This window comes from Cannabis sativa, chromosome 9 (genome assembly GCF_029168945.1).
Source record: "Cannabis sativa cultivar Pink pepper isolate KNU-18-1 chromosome 9, ASM2916894v1, whole genome shotgun sequence".
NCBI classification, from domain to species: Eukaryota; Viridiplantae; Streptophyta; class Magnoliopsida; order Rosales; family Cannabaceae; genus Cannabis; species Cannabis sativa.
In genome coordinates, this window is record NC_083609.1 from 4,661,621 (window position 1) to 4,679,593 (window position 17,973).

General features: G+C 32.2%; 1 protein-coding gene and 2 non-coding genes across 4 annotated transcripts; 1 reads left to right on the forward strand and 2 right to left on the reverse strand.

Annotated features, from left to right (window-relative positions):
- Positions 1–7,540: 7,540 nt before the first annotated feature.
- On the forward strand, positions 7,541–7,657 carry LOC115724248 (U5 spliceosomal RNA). Its single transcript, XR_004013048.1, has one exon. It is a non-coding gene; the product is annotated as a U5 spliceosomal RNA (small nuclear RNA).
- Positions 7,658–10,869: 3,212 nt separating this feature from the next.
- On the reverse strand, positions 10,870–10,943 carry TRNAV-AAC (transfer RNA valine (anticodon AAC)). The gene has a single exon. It is a non-coding gene; the product is annotated as a tRNA-Val (tRNA).
- A 729-nt stretch (positions 10,944–11,672) lies between these two features.
- LOC115722682 (probable anion transporter 5) lies at positions 11,673–16,906 on the reverse strand. Of its 2 annotated transcripts, none has more exons than XM_030651949.2 (2): positions 16,667–16,906; positions 11,673–13,622 (listed from the first exon to the last, which is right to left on the reverse strand). In XM_030651949.2, exon 2 carries the CDS (start codon positions 13,411–13,413, stop codon positions 12,085–12,087), a length of 1,329 nt encoding a protein of 442 aa, XP_030507809.1. In that variant the 5' UTR covers positions 13,414–13,622; positions 16,667–16,906; the 3' UTR covers positions 11,673–12,084. The 2 variants fall into 2 exon arrangements, with proteins under 2 accessions (XP_030507809.1, XP_030507808.1); XM_030651948.2 differs by having other exon boundaries at positions 16,663–16,850.
- Between the last annotated feature and the right edge of the window lie 1,067 nt (positions 16,907–17,973).

Genomic DNA, 17,973 nt, shown 5'->3' on the forward strand with positions numbered 1-17,973 from the left:
CTTGTTGGGAGAAGTGTTGAGGCGTAAGCAAGACATCCAAATACCCGAAGGTGAGAGTATTGTGGTGAAATTTTGTTGAGTAGTTCGAAGGGAGACTTGAACTCTAATAGGCGAGATGGAGTGCGGTTGATGAGATGGACAATAGTGTGGATAATGTGTGGCCAATATACCAAGTTGAGATGGGCAGCAGGCGAGATCGATTCTCTATTGGATTCTCTCAAAGTATTCCAACTCTTACATTCTTACTCAAGAATATTCTTCATCTACAGAAGATTCTTCATACATAACCCAAACCAAATCTCTCTATCTACCTCTCAATTTTTCTCTCTCAAGACCACCTGTCGAAACTTGTCTTAATCCAGCTTCCTCAAAATGATAAGTGTTGGTGGTATTTATAGGCTCAGGATAAAGATCCTAAGATCGGTGGCTGCAACTGATAGGTTGTTAAGTTAGTTACAACTTAAGAAACTCAACAAGTTCCTTGTAACAGAATCTCCATGTTAGCACAAGACAAGGTGCTTCTGGATGAGACATACGCTTCCAGGAAAAAGGCTTGAAAAGTGTATGCTGAAGGGACTTCCCGAATAGGAAAAGAGCCAGCTGGAGTCAACTATCCAGAACTCCCTCCCGGAGGAGGACTAGCTTTCTTAAAGACTACACTCGGAGTGGACATGATAGTCATCTGCGAACTCTCTCCGGATGACAACTATCATTCTATGAGATTTCTTCCAGATGGACAAGTTAGCTATCCGGGAACACACTTATGGGAGACAGCTAACTTTCCACAACTTATGTAGATTTTTTCATTTGGAGTACTATACCACAGAGCTTTCTTCGAAAACCCATTAAGTTCATCTTCATTCCTCGAATGAAAGCTCCATCTAGTATATATCAAGCTCGTCGAGATTGTATCGAACCTATAAAGTCTAAACGTAAAAAAATGTTAAAAAAAAGACAGATTTCACAAACACACTCAAAATCAATTCTATTGATCGTCGATGTGCAATGGAGGTGGCAATGATGGTTGTGCAATTGCAAAAGTGAATATTCTCTTCAATGGTTGTATGACTAGACACTTCCGAGATTTGGGTTTCAAGGTTTTAGTGGTCTAGTTTCATGGATGGCATAAAGGAAGGGGGTGAGGTTTCAGGGACCTAGGTTTTAAGGACGACAAAATGCAAATGAGTCGTCATAAGAGAAATGAGTGAGCTTTTCTGGTTTACGAATGAGAGACGAGAGAGTTAGAAAGAGAAAGAGAATAAAAAAAAAATAAAAAATATTATAAAAAATATATTTTTAGTACATATTTTTGTGTTATTATTTAGTGGACTTTTTTGAATTAAAAAGCTTACACACAAAGGATAGAAACTCAAAATTTCCAATGCCTATTAATTTTTATTATGGTGTATAATATGAAACATACAAACTCAAATTTACATTCCAATATAATTGAATATAGATACTAGATATATATATATATATATCTATTCTATATAAAGTGTGCCTATATAACTAAATTCTTGGTTTATGAGAAATTCATGGGTGTGACTTTTTAATTATATTTAATAAAATAATAAAATATTATTTATATATAATAAAATAATAAAATAAAAATTTAAACTGATATTTGATATTTGAACTGATATTATTTATATATATACAATATTATATATTTTTCTCATGTGATATTATTTAAACCATAAATTTACTATCCTATTTTGAAGTTAATTAAAACCAATAAAATATATATACATAATCTTGTACGTTCTCATTTTTTCTATTTTTTTTATTAAAGTTAATTATTTTAAATAAATAAAAATTCATAATAAAAATCTAATTTCTAAATTTTCTCTATTACTATACTATTTTGAATTTAATTAACAACAATAAAATATATGTACGTATATTTTTCATTTTTTTAATATAAATTTTCTATATACATATATATTTATACAAAAAAAAAATAGAGATAAAAAATAGTAGTGAAGAGATCTAAAAAATTTCACATAAGCTTCAAACACACTCTAAAAAAAGTATCATTTATAATTCTATGTGTAACTAATTTATTTGTTTATTTGGATGATTTTAGTCTATATATCTCAAATTATACTTTTTAATTTTTATAATTCGGTTATAGCAAGTAAGAATATTTGGATTGATGTAATCATAACAGTATATATATATAGCTTTATTAGTTGAGCATGAATTGTCCATTTGATTTTGTTTTAAGTTTAGATTTTACAATTGTATTTGAATACTTAGCTATATATATGTGGATCTTGAGTTTATCGGGTTAATTTGTTGAAAATATATGTTTACTGATTTGCTCAAAATAAATATACATAAACACATATATTTTGTTGAATCTATCATAGAGTGCTATGAGATTGATGAGAGGCTTCAAGAGAAGAATGATATTATAAGATAAATTTGGAGAGCATTGCTTTGTTATAATATTATTTGGAAGCTATCATATTTCTTGTTTTTTATATTCTTTCTTTCATATGTCCAGTTATATGCCTACTACCCTTATTCTTTATAATTTTATTATTACCGGCTCGAGTTAAGTGTCCATAGTAAGTGTGTAGCATTATTATTTTTTAAATATATTTCAAGCTAATCTCCATTCTCCTCTTCTCTTTCTGCAAATTTTAAATTTGACTTTTCACTATTGATTTTTAAATAACCCCACACACTAATTAAAATTAGTTTTTAAATCATTTTAAATTATATGATTATTTATTGAATCTTTCTTAATTAAATTATAGAACACATAACATAAAACTAAATATACGTGCCTTGCACGTAACTTTCTTCTAGTATATAGAAGTGTAGCTATATATATTTAGAGAAATGCTAAAGGGTACTAATGGTGGCTAGTACATTTCTATGTATTAATATCACTATTGGTCCAACTAAGTATCGGGTCTCATATAGTTTAATATAATAGTTTTTAGGGAGTATCGCTAATGCATTCATGACTTGACGTGTAAAGAAGGTGTTTGAAAAGGCGGCCATTTAGTGCCATAGCATTAGTGCCTTATAACAATGCTTATATATTTATAGAGAAGGGGTGGGACCATAAAAATATTTTGTCTTTATTCGTTGCTGGTGATAATCCATAAAAGAAATCATAAACAAAAGAAATGCGCATGTGCTCTGCCTATGCACCACAACTTTTTTTCTTTTCTCAATCTCTCTCATCTAACAACTATACATTTTTTTTCATACAAATATGTCAAAATTAGTTTTTCGCAGGATAACTATAATTAATCCTTTTTTGGTTGTAGTCTTTTTTTTTTTAAATTGAATTTTTCTTAATACTCCTTTAAATGAAATATTTAATATTTAATATTCTTTTAATACTAATTTAGTATTCTGTAATTAAAAATTATATATATTTGATATTCTACAGTTAAATTTTATCAATATAAATAATTTATTTAACATTATATATTTAATAATTAAGTTTGAATTAAAAATTTATTCAACTTGAATGAATGCAGTTTAATAATTATATTGATTAAATTTGAGTCTGGAATAGTAAATATATATGATTGTAAATTATAATATACTCTTTTAAGTATTATAATTTTTTTAATAATTGTGATAAGTATTATTAAAAGCAAGATATCAAATTTGTAAAATAAGCATATTTATGCATTGTATGTGTGCATAAATGAGAAATGATATCTTTTAGTGTTTTCTTTTTTCTCTATCCTCATTCATTGTCTTATATTATTTTTTCGGGTTACGGTCGAGGTCTAGGTTTGGCACTAAGGTCGGGACCGTGTTTGGGGTTCGAGCTTGAGGTTGGGATTCGGAGTCGGATTCAAATTCTGAGACCTAGTACGGGTCCGAGGTTTAGGGTCGAGGTCAGGATTGGGCTCAGAATTGTGATTGAGGTCGAGTCTGAGGGCGAGATCCGAGTCTGGTCTAGGGCCTGGTAGAAGTCACTGGTTGTGGTCGGGTCAAGTTCAAGTTCATATCGGTGTTGCAGGGTATTTTTTATTTTATTTTTTGTTAAAAAAAAACTAATTTTAAAACCATTAAGCAAACTCGTCTTAAGTTTTAAATTTTCAAAAATTATTTTTTATTTTTATTTTTTAAAATAAAATTTATAAAACAAAAAACAGAAAAACAATGCCAACCCTTAATTTTTATAATGAAATTATATCTCCAATACATATTTATTTATCTTTTTGGGAATAGGTGTGTCCTAGCTAGCTATATATTTAAATGAAAGGAGCAATCAAATGTTATTGGACAAACAAAGAAGAAACCACATCCCAAAGTTGAATTATTATTATTATTGAGTCTATAACGTTAAAGAACCAAAAGTAGAGTCATTTATTTTTATTTCAAGCCAACATAAATATACATGTACAATAAAATAGAAAATGGACAAATAACAGAAATGACAACCTGACAAATGGATAAAATGAAAGAAGGCTCAACTCAAAGGACATGTGACTATGATTGTTCTTTACTTTGTTCTTTTTGGTTTTGTCTATTATATTAATTAAGTTATCATGAAACTAATCCTCATCATTAATTCTCACCAAAATCATGGTAACCATGTGTATACCCATACAATTTCACAGCTCAAAGGGACACTACATGCTATTGATAATCTTCATAATTATAATAACCTTAAAGAATAATTCATTGAAATACTCAAAATAAAACAATACCCATAAATATAGGCCATTATGATACCCTCCTAGAGAGATTGCCTCCCCCATGACAGACACAAAAGAATAAAGAACAACCATTTTGATTGGATTTTGCTAAAAGATACTATTGGTATTTAGCACTTTTCTCAGTGTCATATCATTACTATTGGTATTTAGCACTTTTCTCAGTGTCATATCATTATTAGTATAATTAAGTATTCAGTCTAATATAACTTAAAGAAATAGATTTTAAAGAATATTGTTAACCAATCATAAAACGACATCTATAGAAAGTATTGAGTTCTATTAATGTCTAATAACAATTCTTTAATCAATTATACCCCCTCTCTCAACACGTAATAATATTATTGAATAAATTTTGCCATGATTGGTATAATAACAACATATATTATATATCTGTTTCTCACTACTAGAAAGTAAAACAAAGCATTTAGTGTATATATAATGTTTATTGATTGATTACAAGAACACACTTTCTTTTTCTATAACCAAATATTGCATCTTCATTCCTTTGTTCAAATTCAAAATTATTTTGTCTTTAAACACCTTTCCATATCATCTATTAACTTAATTAATTAACATTTCATTTCTTGCTTTTCAAGTATTTTTTTTCTTTAGTTTAAACAAAATTATGTGTTATATTCCTATCCTATGTATTGGATTGGTTGCACCAAACGTAGAGTTATAAATTTAATTTATTTTTAAAAATATATATTTATTGATGAAGAATGAGCTCATTAAATCCAAAGCAGATACTAATTATTAAATGACATAGTGAAGGCCAATTTGGAGCAAGAGAGGTAGGTGCTTTATATGTACTCAAAATCACTTTTTTTGCATTATAAATGATAAGTAAGTATTAATTGATGTAACTAATTATACTGTCTCTATTATTCTTGCAATGAACGAAATATAATGAATTGGCCCACTTAGCTCTTTTTTTAGGACCATACTTAACTTTTGTGAAGTGAAATTCTTGTTGTTATTATAAATTTATAATGGTTTTTGAGGCACTTCTTGTATATATAAAAGTATGATAAAATATAAGAAAGTTATACCATTTTTGTATTTGGTGTAGATTGTTTAAAAGTTGTAAAACTTATTTTGGAGCTAATAGAAGTTAAGATTTACCGGTTATGGGAATTAGGATTATTCTCGGATTATTGATTTAAGGTATTTATTGAATGTTGTTGTCATGACACAAGACCCGAGATCGTCAAACTTTGTTTTCACTTAGGTCGGCATGCACGCTTAATTTCTGGACTGAGGTAAGAAAAATTTATGCACCACTAAATAGTTATATAAGAAACGATTATAATCGTTAGTGTCTCAATTAAGATTGTGATTAATGATATGTAAATGTGTGACTCGACTGTGGTCGAGGTTGTGATGAGAAACGATTATGATCGTTTGTGACTCGATTATGATCGGGAAAAAGACATGGTCATTATCGTTATTGTAAATGAATAAAAGATACGGTCATTACCGTTATGAGTAATTACTCGTTGAAACTGCGAGTAGATTTCTTACTTATCATTTGCTTTATCGGAAAACGATAGTGACATACATAGCTCGTTGATAACGAGTGGTAAGAGTGCTTTATGAAGCACTAAGATTATGTGATTATAATAATGTGTAAATTTGAGTGCTTTATAAAGCACTGAAAATTGAGTGTTTATAATAATATATGATTAGGGTGCTTTACGAAGCACTGATATTATGTGGCTATGTATTGAACGAATGTATGTTTAGTGAAAAGTTGAGATTGTTGATTATGAATAGTTATAAATATTCTTAATTATGTAATAAATGTGATCACATAGGCGTTAAGTTATATATACATGCATGTTGAATATGTAATGACCTATTAGTATGTATATTATATAGTAATGAAAACTGCTAGCACTTTCCATGATTTCTATCTAGTAGCTTTTCTTGCTGAGTCATTGTGACTCACGGGTACTCCGTGGTGCAGGTAAGGAGGATAGAAGCTGTGTTCGGCCATGAGTCAGAGGTCTCCCAGCGATGTACATATCAGTCATGGTGACTTGGCTTCCGAGAAGCAGGATCGACCCCTTTTTCTATATTTGAAAATGTAACCTTGATTTTATAATAGCAGTTTTGTAAATTTGTTATGGAAGAATTTTTTATATATAAACAGGGGATCCCTATATTATACTGGTACTTTGTATGGAAGTTTTATTGTAATTTAAAATCTGGAAAGGATTTTAATTTAAACCACACTTTTCCTAAACTAATAGATTAGTATGAAATATGTTTGAAAAAACACACACGTGGCGTCCCTGAGAGTCAGGGCGTTACAAGATCGATAGTCTCGAAATGTCTTTGCAAAAGACTGAAACCAACGATGGGGATGGCAATCTTTGCTTTTCCATGTGCTTTTGTGAGCGACAAATTGATTCACAACAATGCAATTATTAGGTTCAAAGGAAAACACTGTATAGTTTGACAATGGTAGTAAAATCTGCTTGAAATTAGATATGTTTGAGTCCTATGATCGAGTTGAGTGAAAGTTTGTGGAGAAAATAATGTTGAAGTTGGGGTAAAATAATGCTTGAGTTGCTATGTCTGAGTCCTATGATTGTATTGAGCGATACATTTTTCATGCTTACTCAATCACGACAGGCCAAAAGGTAATTATAGTAACTCTGAAATGATATTTGGATGTAGAGTTAACACCAATGCGTTCTCGAACTAAGTTGGGATTTTTTGGTTGTCCTATTCTCATGAAGTTAATTTTGTCCCACATTTCTTATACACAACTTGTACTTCTTGAACAGTAGTTATAAAAGAAGATAATAATCTTATGGTAAAGTTCACGGAGCTACGTGGTGAACACAAAGCGAACTATTCTTTCGCCTTTTACTAAAGAATACCGTGTGTTCTCCATATTTAGTAGCATACGCTTATTTTTGGAGAGATTTCTTTCACAGAAATTTCTATAATTCTTAGTTTATAAAATTTGATAAGAATTTACAAAAATATATTTAAATGTTTAAGAAGGAAAATTTGATTTTTTATGCTTAAAAAATTTTAAAATTATATTCCTATGATTATTTTTGCTTTATCCCCATAATACCCCTCACATTTGAACCACTTGAGATTTTTTTATTTTTTTTATTTTTTTTTTTTTAAGTTTGAGAGAGACGAAGAAAGAGGAGTTGGGTCAGATGGTCGGACCATGGGTCGATTGGTCGGACCATGGGTCCGATTGGTCGGACCCCATGGTCCGAGCCATCGGACCGAATTTTTTTTTTTTTTTTTTTTTCGAGTTTGACAAAGACAAAGAGAGAGAGGGGGAGTTTGGGTCAGATGGTCGGACCATGGGGTCGATGGTGGAGACCATCGGACCACTTTGGAAGTTTTTTTTTTTTTTTTTTTTTTTTCAGTTTGACAGAGACAAAGAGAGAGAGGGGCTGGTGCGCCGTCACCGTCGGTTGAGGCTTCGGGGTTGAGGCTTCGTGACGGAGAGAGGGGGGCTATGGGGGCCGGTGCGCCGTGCGCCGTCACCGTCGGTTGAGGCTTCGGGGTTGAGGCTTCGCGACGGAGAGAGGGGGCTGGGTGGGTTAAGCCTTCGGGTCCGAGAGAGACGAAGAGAGAGAGGGGGCTGGGTGGTGCAGGAGGTGGTGCAGGAGGTGGTGGAGGTGTTTTGGCCGAGAGAGAGAGAGAGAGAATTGCTTTGGTTCAAATGTGAGGGGTATTATAGGAATAAAGCAAAAGTAGTCATATATTGCCTATGCTATAACATTTAGGTTTAGGGATATAATTTTAGAATTTTTTAAGAATAGAAAATCAAATTTCCCTTTAAGAATTAAGATTATTAATTAATATTTTGTAATGTGTTGAAATAAAGTAGTTTAATAGTATTAGGTTCATTAAGTTAAAAAACCAGAATTTTGCACAACATATCTAAATTTTTCATTTAAATTTCAGACCAACAATCTAACTTTTAGACTACGCATGGATACAAAAATTTATTTTTTTAGTTAAAAGATGCCAAACAGGACAACCTCTAATTTCTCATATTTACTTGAAGAGAAACAACTATCATTGAAGATTAGTATGTATATAGATTTGATCTGTTTGTTTAGTTGTCTCATCATCAAAACATGAATGTAGTCGAAAACTAGGTCTACTTATAGTAGTGACTCTAATTAATAATATGTTCCACTTTCTCAGGTCATTAGCTTTAACATATTTTCTTATTTGTTTGAAATATATTCTGTAGTGGGAATGATATAATTAAATCTAATATGGGTTCACTAAATTCAGCCTGAAGATAAGTGCAAAATATTTGATTGATCAGAATTCAGACCCATTTATAGACTAAATATTCAATTTTTCATCATTAGATAGATATGAAGTACTTTTTGATATAAATATGAAGTCATCTACTAGGTCACCAACCCACTTTTATGCCTTTTGTTTTTTTCCTTTAAAATTAGTAATGATAATTGTAAAAATGCTTAGTCGACTAGAGTTGCTGAGTTGCTCAACCACATTAACAAAAAAGACTAATATATTGGAGCAGAGCAATATTTTAGCCATTCGAGCAAGGAAATGGTAACATAATAACATTAGAGAAATTTGAATTTTCATACTTATAATACCCTCAAATTATTTCTCTAAATGCATAATTATTAAAATTGGTCATATATGACCACATTGTTAATTTCCCAAAAATACCCCTCACATTTGAAATCCCTAAACTCAAGCCTCTCTCTTCCTCTCTGCCGACCACGAAAGCACCACACCCACATCCCACCACCACCCGAAACCCCCATCGGAGCAACCCCAGTCCGACCCCAACCCCTCCGACCCAACCCGAAACCCCACGCCCACCGTCATCAACGCCTATCCCTCTCTTCCTCCTCGAACCACCCACGCACGACGTTCACCACCCACGCCGATCACCACGCACGCCGATCCACCACGCACGGCGAACCACGAAAATCGGCCGAACACCACCGGAGATCCACGCGCGAACCGAAACCATGTCAAAGGTAGATCCACGCCGAACCGAAATTTTTTTGGAGAAGAAGACAGTCCGATGGGGTCGGTCCGATGGTCCCGATGGGTCCGGTCCGATGGTCCCGATGTGTCCGGTCCAATGGTCCCGATGGGTCCAGTCCGATGGTCCGATGCTATGGGGTCCGATGGTGTTTAGTTTCTTTTGGGATCCGATGTTTATGCAACGACTGCAACAAATGCAACTGAGGATAGTTGGGCTGAATATTGTCCTAATTTTGATGCTCCTCAGGAGTACGATACCTGTTTGGGAGACTTGTACAACATTTCTTGGCTCGAGAATTGGTATATATACAAATATATTTATATACATATTATCTTTTATGTATATGCATTTTAATTTTTTACTGGTAGTGATTCAGTTTCAATTTCAATATCAATATTATTTTATGTGTTTTAACTAGGTTATATATATATATATATATATATATATACAGTGACATGAACGATGTAGGCAGCGAAACTTTGCTACAGCAATACGAATCAGTAATTAAAATTCATAAATTTGGGCCCTCGGTTGTTAATTATTTCCAACATATAATACATTATTATGTCGTAATTAAAGGTTTACATAAGTAAGGATTGCTAGCTTGAGGGATAGGCATTAATGACGGCGGGTGTGGGGTTTCGGGTTGGGGTCGAACTGGGGTTGCTCCGATGGGGGTTTCGGGTGGTGGTGGGATGTGGGTGTGGTGCTTTCGTGGTCGGGAGAGAGGCTTGAGTTTAGGGATTTCAAATGTGAGGGGTATTTTTGGGAAATTAACAGTGTAGTCATATATGACCAATTTTAATAACTATGCATTTAGGGAAATAATTTTAAGGTATTGTAAGTATGAAAATTCAAATTTCCCTAACATTAATGGAAGGTATATAGTCATAATATAACAGAAATATTAGCAGCTAAAATGCTTAAATTATTACAAGTATTTTTTTTTGAAAAAAAAAAATCAAAACATATAAACATATAAAAAAAAAAATATAAACCTTGATAATTATAAATAAGAAATAATATGTAATTATATAACTTACAATTTTATGTATATATAATAGAACATGTGAGTACAGAGGAAAAGCAATGGTCTTAAAATTGAATGAAAAGAAAGAAAGATTAAAAAGACTAAAATGGCGTCGCCCGGGTTCGAACCGGAGACCTTCAGTGTGTTAGACTGACGTGATAACCAACTACACCACGACACCTTTGATGCTGACTCTTTTTACTTTTAAATGTTTATATATAAATATTCAATCCAGGCAATAATCAAATATTGAAACGAAATTTGAATTTGTATTTTAGTTTAGAATGTAAAAGTATTAATATTTTACCACTCTCCTTATTGCACTTCATGTTGAACTGGGTTAATTTTGTGCAGCTGAACTTTATGATAATTTATTATCATATCATCATGAGTCATGTATACAAAGTGATTTTAAGCCTTGTATATGCATCTCAATTTCAAATTGTTGTCTTGTTTAAGATGGCTTAGCAAAGAGTTTTGAATCTGGAGAATTTGAAGAATTCAAATCCATTTCTCTTCCTCATGTTGTCCTAGCTAATACACTCCTAGCTCTAAGCTACTCACTTTCCTTTACATAATTTATTCACCACAAGGTTTTGGAATTTCAATTTTAGTTATCCATTCAAGAATTAAAGAGCTAATGTTCCTTTTATGTTGTGGTATATTGTAAATATTCTCAGGTACTAAAACTATGCTGGCTGGCTATGTTGCTCAATTTTTTGTTGTCAAGCCACTCCTTCGATATTTTTCCTTTGATTTCTGCATAAAGTTTTTACAGCTTTCATAATATAGAAAGAAAAAGATGCATTCATATTTTTTTACCTAAAATATATCATATGTTATATACCATCAAAACCTTACATTATTCAATTAAACAATAGTATTGTTCAGCACAATATCAAGTCACATATGCCATGAAAATGTGGACTATAAAAGCATGGGTAATTATAAAATGTGATTATGGTCCACTAAACAGAGGTCTTGGTAATCATACAACTAGAGTCCTAATAAATTACATGTTCCAAATCCTACATGTAACTATGCATTTAGGGAAATAATTTATTTTCAGTGTGGTCAAATAAATTAAATTACAAGCTTAACATTTCACAAAAAGAAAAAAAGAAAGAATATTACATGTTCCAAATCCTACAAACCCTTGGTATTGTGAGATACAAAATAATGCAGCAAAATGTATCAAAGAATGAAGAATTCTCTTTTATAGCCACCAACTTTTATGCCGATTACTTTAAGTTATATCAATAACCCAAAGTGATAAAATCACCTTTCAAAAGTGAGAGGCTTTGCATGTAACATACTTAAGCTCAGTCAAAAACCCTTTCCCCTGTAGAGAATAGTACGAACACAACAGAACTTAGAATGCAGAGTAACCCTGGTATAAAAAACACCATTCTCCAACTTTCCGGACTCGAAAGATCTGAATCGATACTTTTGGCTGCTTCCAATAGCTTGCCACTTAAATCAACTCCAATAATTCCAGCTAATGTTCCAGCAGTATTTGAAACTCCCATCACTATACCTGCATATCTTGGCGCAATGTCCATGTGATTCACAGCAAAACCAGCTCTCCCGAGAGCTAAGAAACCAAGCGCCACAGAAGAACATAGTACAGCTCCATTAGACGTTCTAAACATAGGAATCGCCATCAAAGCAAGAGAAGCAACTACAAACCCTATGGTATTCAAGAATTTTCGGGTGTTGGTCACGGACAAGATTCTCTTAGTGACAAAGTGGTCTGCTAACATACCACCAATATTAGAGAATAAAAACATGTTGAGATAAGGCATCATCTTGGAAGAACCCATCTCTTGAAGGCTAAGTTTGAGACCTAATTCAAAGTAAGTGGGCAGCCAATTCATCAAAACATATAAGGCATAGTGGAAGGTGAAATTATTTACCACAATTGCCCAAACTGGCAAGCTAAGGATAATTCTCTTCCATGGGATCTTGGAATTTCTAGCGGAATTTCCTCCATTCTCCACTTTCAACTTTTGGCTTCCTTTAATTGGTAACAAAGATTCCCCAAATCCAGCAGCTGTGGCTTTAGGATGTTCAGAACGAGGTGGGTCACTGGCATATGCGAACCAAAGCATAGACCACATACCACCTAATGCTGCCTCAGCAAGAAAAACCGATTGGGGACCTCTAAATTTGACAAGGCTTGGAAGGAAAAGCATTCCTGCAGCTGCCCCAAGATACATGCCAGAGGTTGTGAGAGAAACAGACCTGGATCTTTCATGAGGTGGAACCCATTGTGCCAGAACTGTGTGAATGGAAGGGAAGATAAACCCTTGTGCCACACCAACAAGCAGTCGCGCAATCACCAAGGTTCCCACTAAATTGGGATCTAGTGGAACTAATGCACAAGTCATCGACCATAATACAAATGAGAAAAGAAGAACCTTCCTTCCCCCGATTTTTTGGGCTGCCCAACCTCCAGGCACCTGTGAACAGGCATATCCATAATAGAATGTAGAAAGTATTTTGCCTTTGCTAGATTGATTTACTCCCGCAGCATCAGCTGCAACGGTATATGCAATTGAGAAGCCCACACGTTCAATATAGCAAACAGACGTGCAGATGAAGGTCAAAATAACAATCCAGTAACGCTTTGGAAACTTTATCCTCTTCATACTACACTTATGGTGATCATTTATATATCTACATCACCAATTGTCTAAACAAAAGTGAATTTGTTCTCTCACTCTCTCTCCCTCAATCTTCGTTTCCACTAACTACAATTATAAAATGACTTCCCAAAGGCTCAGTTTCCACCAACAAAGTGATTTAATTAGAAACTTCACAATTATTGAAGCGTGAAACTTACATATGTTGATGGAACCTGTTAAGAAGATACATATATCAATTACTCATCTCTATTAAAGACAATATCATTCAAGAGAAGAAGAAAGCACAAGATACAGGACACATACGAATTTTTAACAAACGTAAAGAAAATAATAAAATACCTTTAAAGAATACAGAAACTAAAACAAAATCTTCTACAATGCTTTCTCTTGACTGGTTCGTGATTGAAAAATTACTTTCCATTAAAAATGTGGATTTTTTTTTTTTTTTGAAATAAGCGTAAAGTTATATTGAATAAAACTAGACCTCATGGTCATGGTCATTAAAAATGTGGATTTAGCAATTGAATAAGTGATTTTAAAAATGTGGTTGCCTGCCCCCATTATTTATGATTTTTTAATTTTAAGAATTGAAATTGAGATTGGTTGTTAATATAAAAATTAACAAAAATACAAACCTGGTTCAAGCTCTTTCTGATTACACAGTATTAATAAAACTAGCATATAGAAAAATCTACACACATATAACTACTTGAGTTGGTACGACACTGTCAAATCACAAATCCATCAAATAATATAAGAATTAATAAAGTCAAAACTTACTATTCCTAACTCATCAACCATATAAAACTTCTCTAATCTGCAATAAGTTCAAAAGCAATTTTGTTGTCGCATGATAATTAAAACAAAATGCCAAATAATTCATTATGCAACATGACTAAGGTTATTTAAATTCATATCAAAGTACAAGTAAATTTTAATAAAACAACAAATCCGCAATGAAGAAAGATGAAGAAAGTTTATAAATCCAGATGTACAACAACCATGGAAGATAAGCTAAGATGTGATGAAAGGATAAGCAGTAACCAAGGAAGGTAAGCAAGTTTATTCATTCCATGGTCCCTACGTGGCAGCATCTATCTCTGCTAAAAATTTGGAAGATGCAAAAAAATCACAAATCACATACAATTGGTTGATAATTTTGCAATCACAAATAATTGGTTGATAATTTTACATAACACTTAAGTTGCAGAGATGAAAAAATTTGTGATAAGAAATCACAAGTTTTTTTCCAAAAATTAAGAGAAAAGGGAAAAAAAAAGTTTTAGAATAATATTAATAATGAGATCCTGCAACAATATAAATGCAATTTCATGCCAAGAAAAAAATCATAATAATAAACAAGAAAAGTTCATACTCATATATATGTCTTGTGATTCTGTGAAGCAGCACACATTGTTTCACATCAAGTAACTAAAATCATGAAAGTAACTCCTAATTTATGATGGAATAGGGACTGATTGGTTTGCATTAAAAAAATCTATCTCCGAAGGGTGAATCTGAATTAAGAAACTGAATTTAGTATGAGAAAATATGTTTAAAAACATTATCTTGTGTTGTCCGTCTATTAAACCTGAAAATTATAGAACTAAAACTGCGATTGGTTGCCAATCTGGAAGCAAAACAAAGAAAAAATAAATAAATTGTGATCAGTGAGGTCAATGCAAAAACAATTTTTTTTCATAGCAATTCTTATTTACTATTACAACAAATTAAAGGATACACCATTTTCATGACATAAAATTCTTGTTGGAAAACGTAAAAGGGGTTACAGGCTGAGAACACATAATGAAACATAAAAGAGACTAATTGTATTTGTATCTATCCAGTTCTTCATAGAAGAGGCAATGATAGGGTAAGTCAAATTTTTCTCACTCAAAGAAAATTTATGGAATGAGTTTAAGCAACATCAAACCAAAAAGAGAAACGAGACTATCAGACTGCTAAATAATCCTATAATTAGATAGATCCTTCAAAATAAGGTTAGAGACAATCCACCCACAGCCTAATGGTCAAGTCTCGGTAACTAAAGGATGCTCTGATTACCTCTTACCAGTGCACTACTACTAAATAAGTAACTGAAATGATAGCCACTCAAAAGCACAAGAGCAGGTCCATGAGATCATCAAACAAAGCCACATAAGGCAACAATAACCAAAGGGTATGTAAGTAGGAACATACGCTAAAGGTTTTGGTTTCTAATGTCAATAAATCACCTAAAAATTGCAATAATTTGATGTCATCAATTATACAAGTTGAGCCAATCCTAAAAGACAGCTTAACTAATGTGAAAACTCAAAGGTCTCAATCAAAGCACAGCCATATCTTTCAGACATCCCAAAATCCTAATCAAATATCTAGATCTCTACCCCTAACCAAATCAAAGAAGCAAATTTATAACTGCAGATGATATAAATCAAAACAAAGAATAAACAATCAAAACACCCACAAAACAAAAAATTTGCTCTCGACAAAAAAAAATGGAAGCCGCATACACTGGTGGGCACTGAGCACCGACGACAAAGATAGGAATAACGATAGGGAAGAAGAAAAGGACAGCGCGGTTCACAGTTTTTTTGTTTTTAAAAGCAAATAAAAAAAAGTGGCATTCTAGTTTTGTTTTTTTAGGCAAAAATAAAACAAAATTAGGGACTCAGATTTGGATTGTAACAACAACTTCACTAGCATTTCCATAAGCAAAGATTTTAAGTCGTAAATGACACTAAATATTTAGTAAGAAGACAAATGCACTGGCTATTTTTGTCAATTTTTTCAATTTGAGGAAGGAAAAAGAAACAGAGCTTCTTCTAACTCAAACTTTTTCAGTCAAAATAATCATCTTCAACAAGCTATGTTCGCAATTACTTTGCGGGGAAAAAAAAAACTGTTCGCAATTTTTCGCGTTTCTTATCCTCCTATATTTTATTTGCAAGAACAAAGAGACTAATGCTAAAGACAAAAATGCAAATCCATATCAAAAAGACTACAGCTAAATACAAAACATACATACATACATATATATATATATGTGTGTGTGTGTGTTTGGTTCAATTCTAAGCACAATCAGAATCTGTATGGAGCTCATTATGCCAATTGAAGTTGTCGCAAGAGACTTGACATCATATCAAACATATCGTTCGAATTTTTTTATTTTTTTTGAGTTTGACTTGGTGATCACAATCCAAAACCGAATCAATAGAAGAAAGAAAACTGAAAATTGTTCGAATGCCTTACCTACCTCATGAAATGCAAAATGAACTCTGAGTAGAAACTTCAAATGCTTCAATTCGGCTATAACCCACTCAGACTTCACAATCGTCGGAGCTCTGGGCCATTCTTGGAACTTTGAGATCTATGGAGGAAGATACAGTTTTAGGGTTTTTATTGGTCAAATAATTTTCTATTATTTTTTAAAAATCAAATAAATAAAACTACCATGCTTTTAAAATAATGAATCTAACTAACCTTTGAAAAATGAGCAATAACAATTATAAAAAGTATTATTATTATTATTATTATTATTATACTTTAAATTACCATATAAATGCAGTTTCAAAAAAAAATTACCATTTAAATGATTTTAAAAAAGATGTCATACTGATGGGGCGATTTTTGCTGCAACGACTCAATATGGTACGGGTATGGTCATTAGAGATTGTCATGGGAAGCTAATCGAAGCTAGCTCTTCTCTGCATCCCGGGGTTTGTCAGCCAGCTGTTGCCGAAGCTTTGAGTGTCAAGGAGGCTCTCAGTTGGTTGAAGAGGAGGAACTTGGCGAATGTGCTAATCGAGACAGACTGCATTGCTGTTGTTCAAGCTATTAATAGCTCGGTTGCACTTCCATCTATTTTTGGTTTGTTTATTCAAGAATGTCAATCACTTATTTCTATTTTACATAATGTTTCTGTTTGTCATGTTAAACGATCTGCTAACAAGGCCGCACATTGTGTTGCTCGCGGTGCTTGTTTTTGGTCTGATCGTCTTTTTACTGAGAGCAATGTTCCCTCTGCTCTTCAGTCTATTGTAATAGCGGATATTGCTATCTAATGAATTACTTTATTTCAAAAAAAAAAAAAAAGATGTCATATATTTTTTTTTTTTGGCTTTTTCAGTTTTACACTTTAAAACAGTTTTTTATTTTTTATTTTTTTATTTTTACGAAATTCTACATAGAAACTCCTATTGCAACTAGCGCTGCAACCACTTTAGAAATCCAAACTGTAAATTTAAAAAAAAAAAAAAAAAGTTAAAAAAATAGTATATGTGGTAATTTTATTTTTTTTTAAAAGCATGTCATATAAATTTTTAATTAAACAATTTTTTTTTTTTTTTGGAGAGAAAAGAGAAATATTCATTGATAGATAAATTAGATAAAATTTCATATATAGCTCAAAAAGCAAAATCATAAAATTTAGGCCAATCAAATTTGGTTTGGGACCATTATTACAGTATGTAATCCTCAAAAGTATTGTTGTTTTCTTCAACTCTTAATAAAAGTAATAAAATATTTATCGAATTTATTGAAAATCAATAATTTAAACGTAAT

Bases quoted from the DNA above. Each gene is read 5' to 3' on its own strand.
- LOC115722682 (XM_030651949.2), bottom strand. From the start codon at position 13,413: ATGAAGAGGATAAAGTTTCCAAAGCGTTACTGGATTGTTATTTTGACC.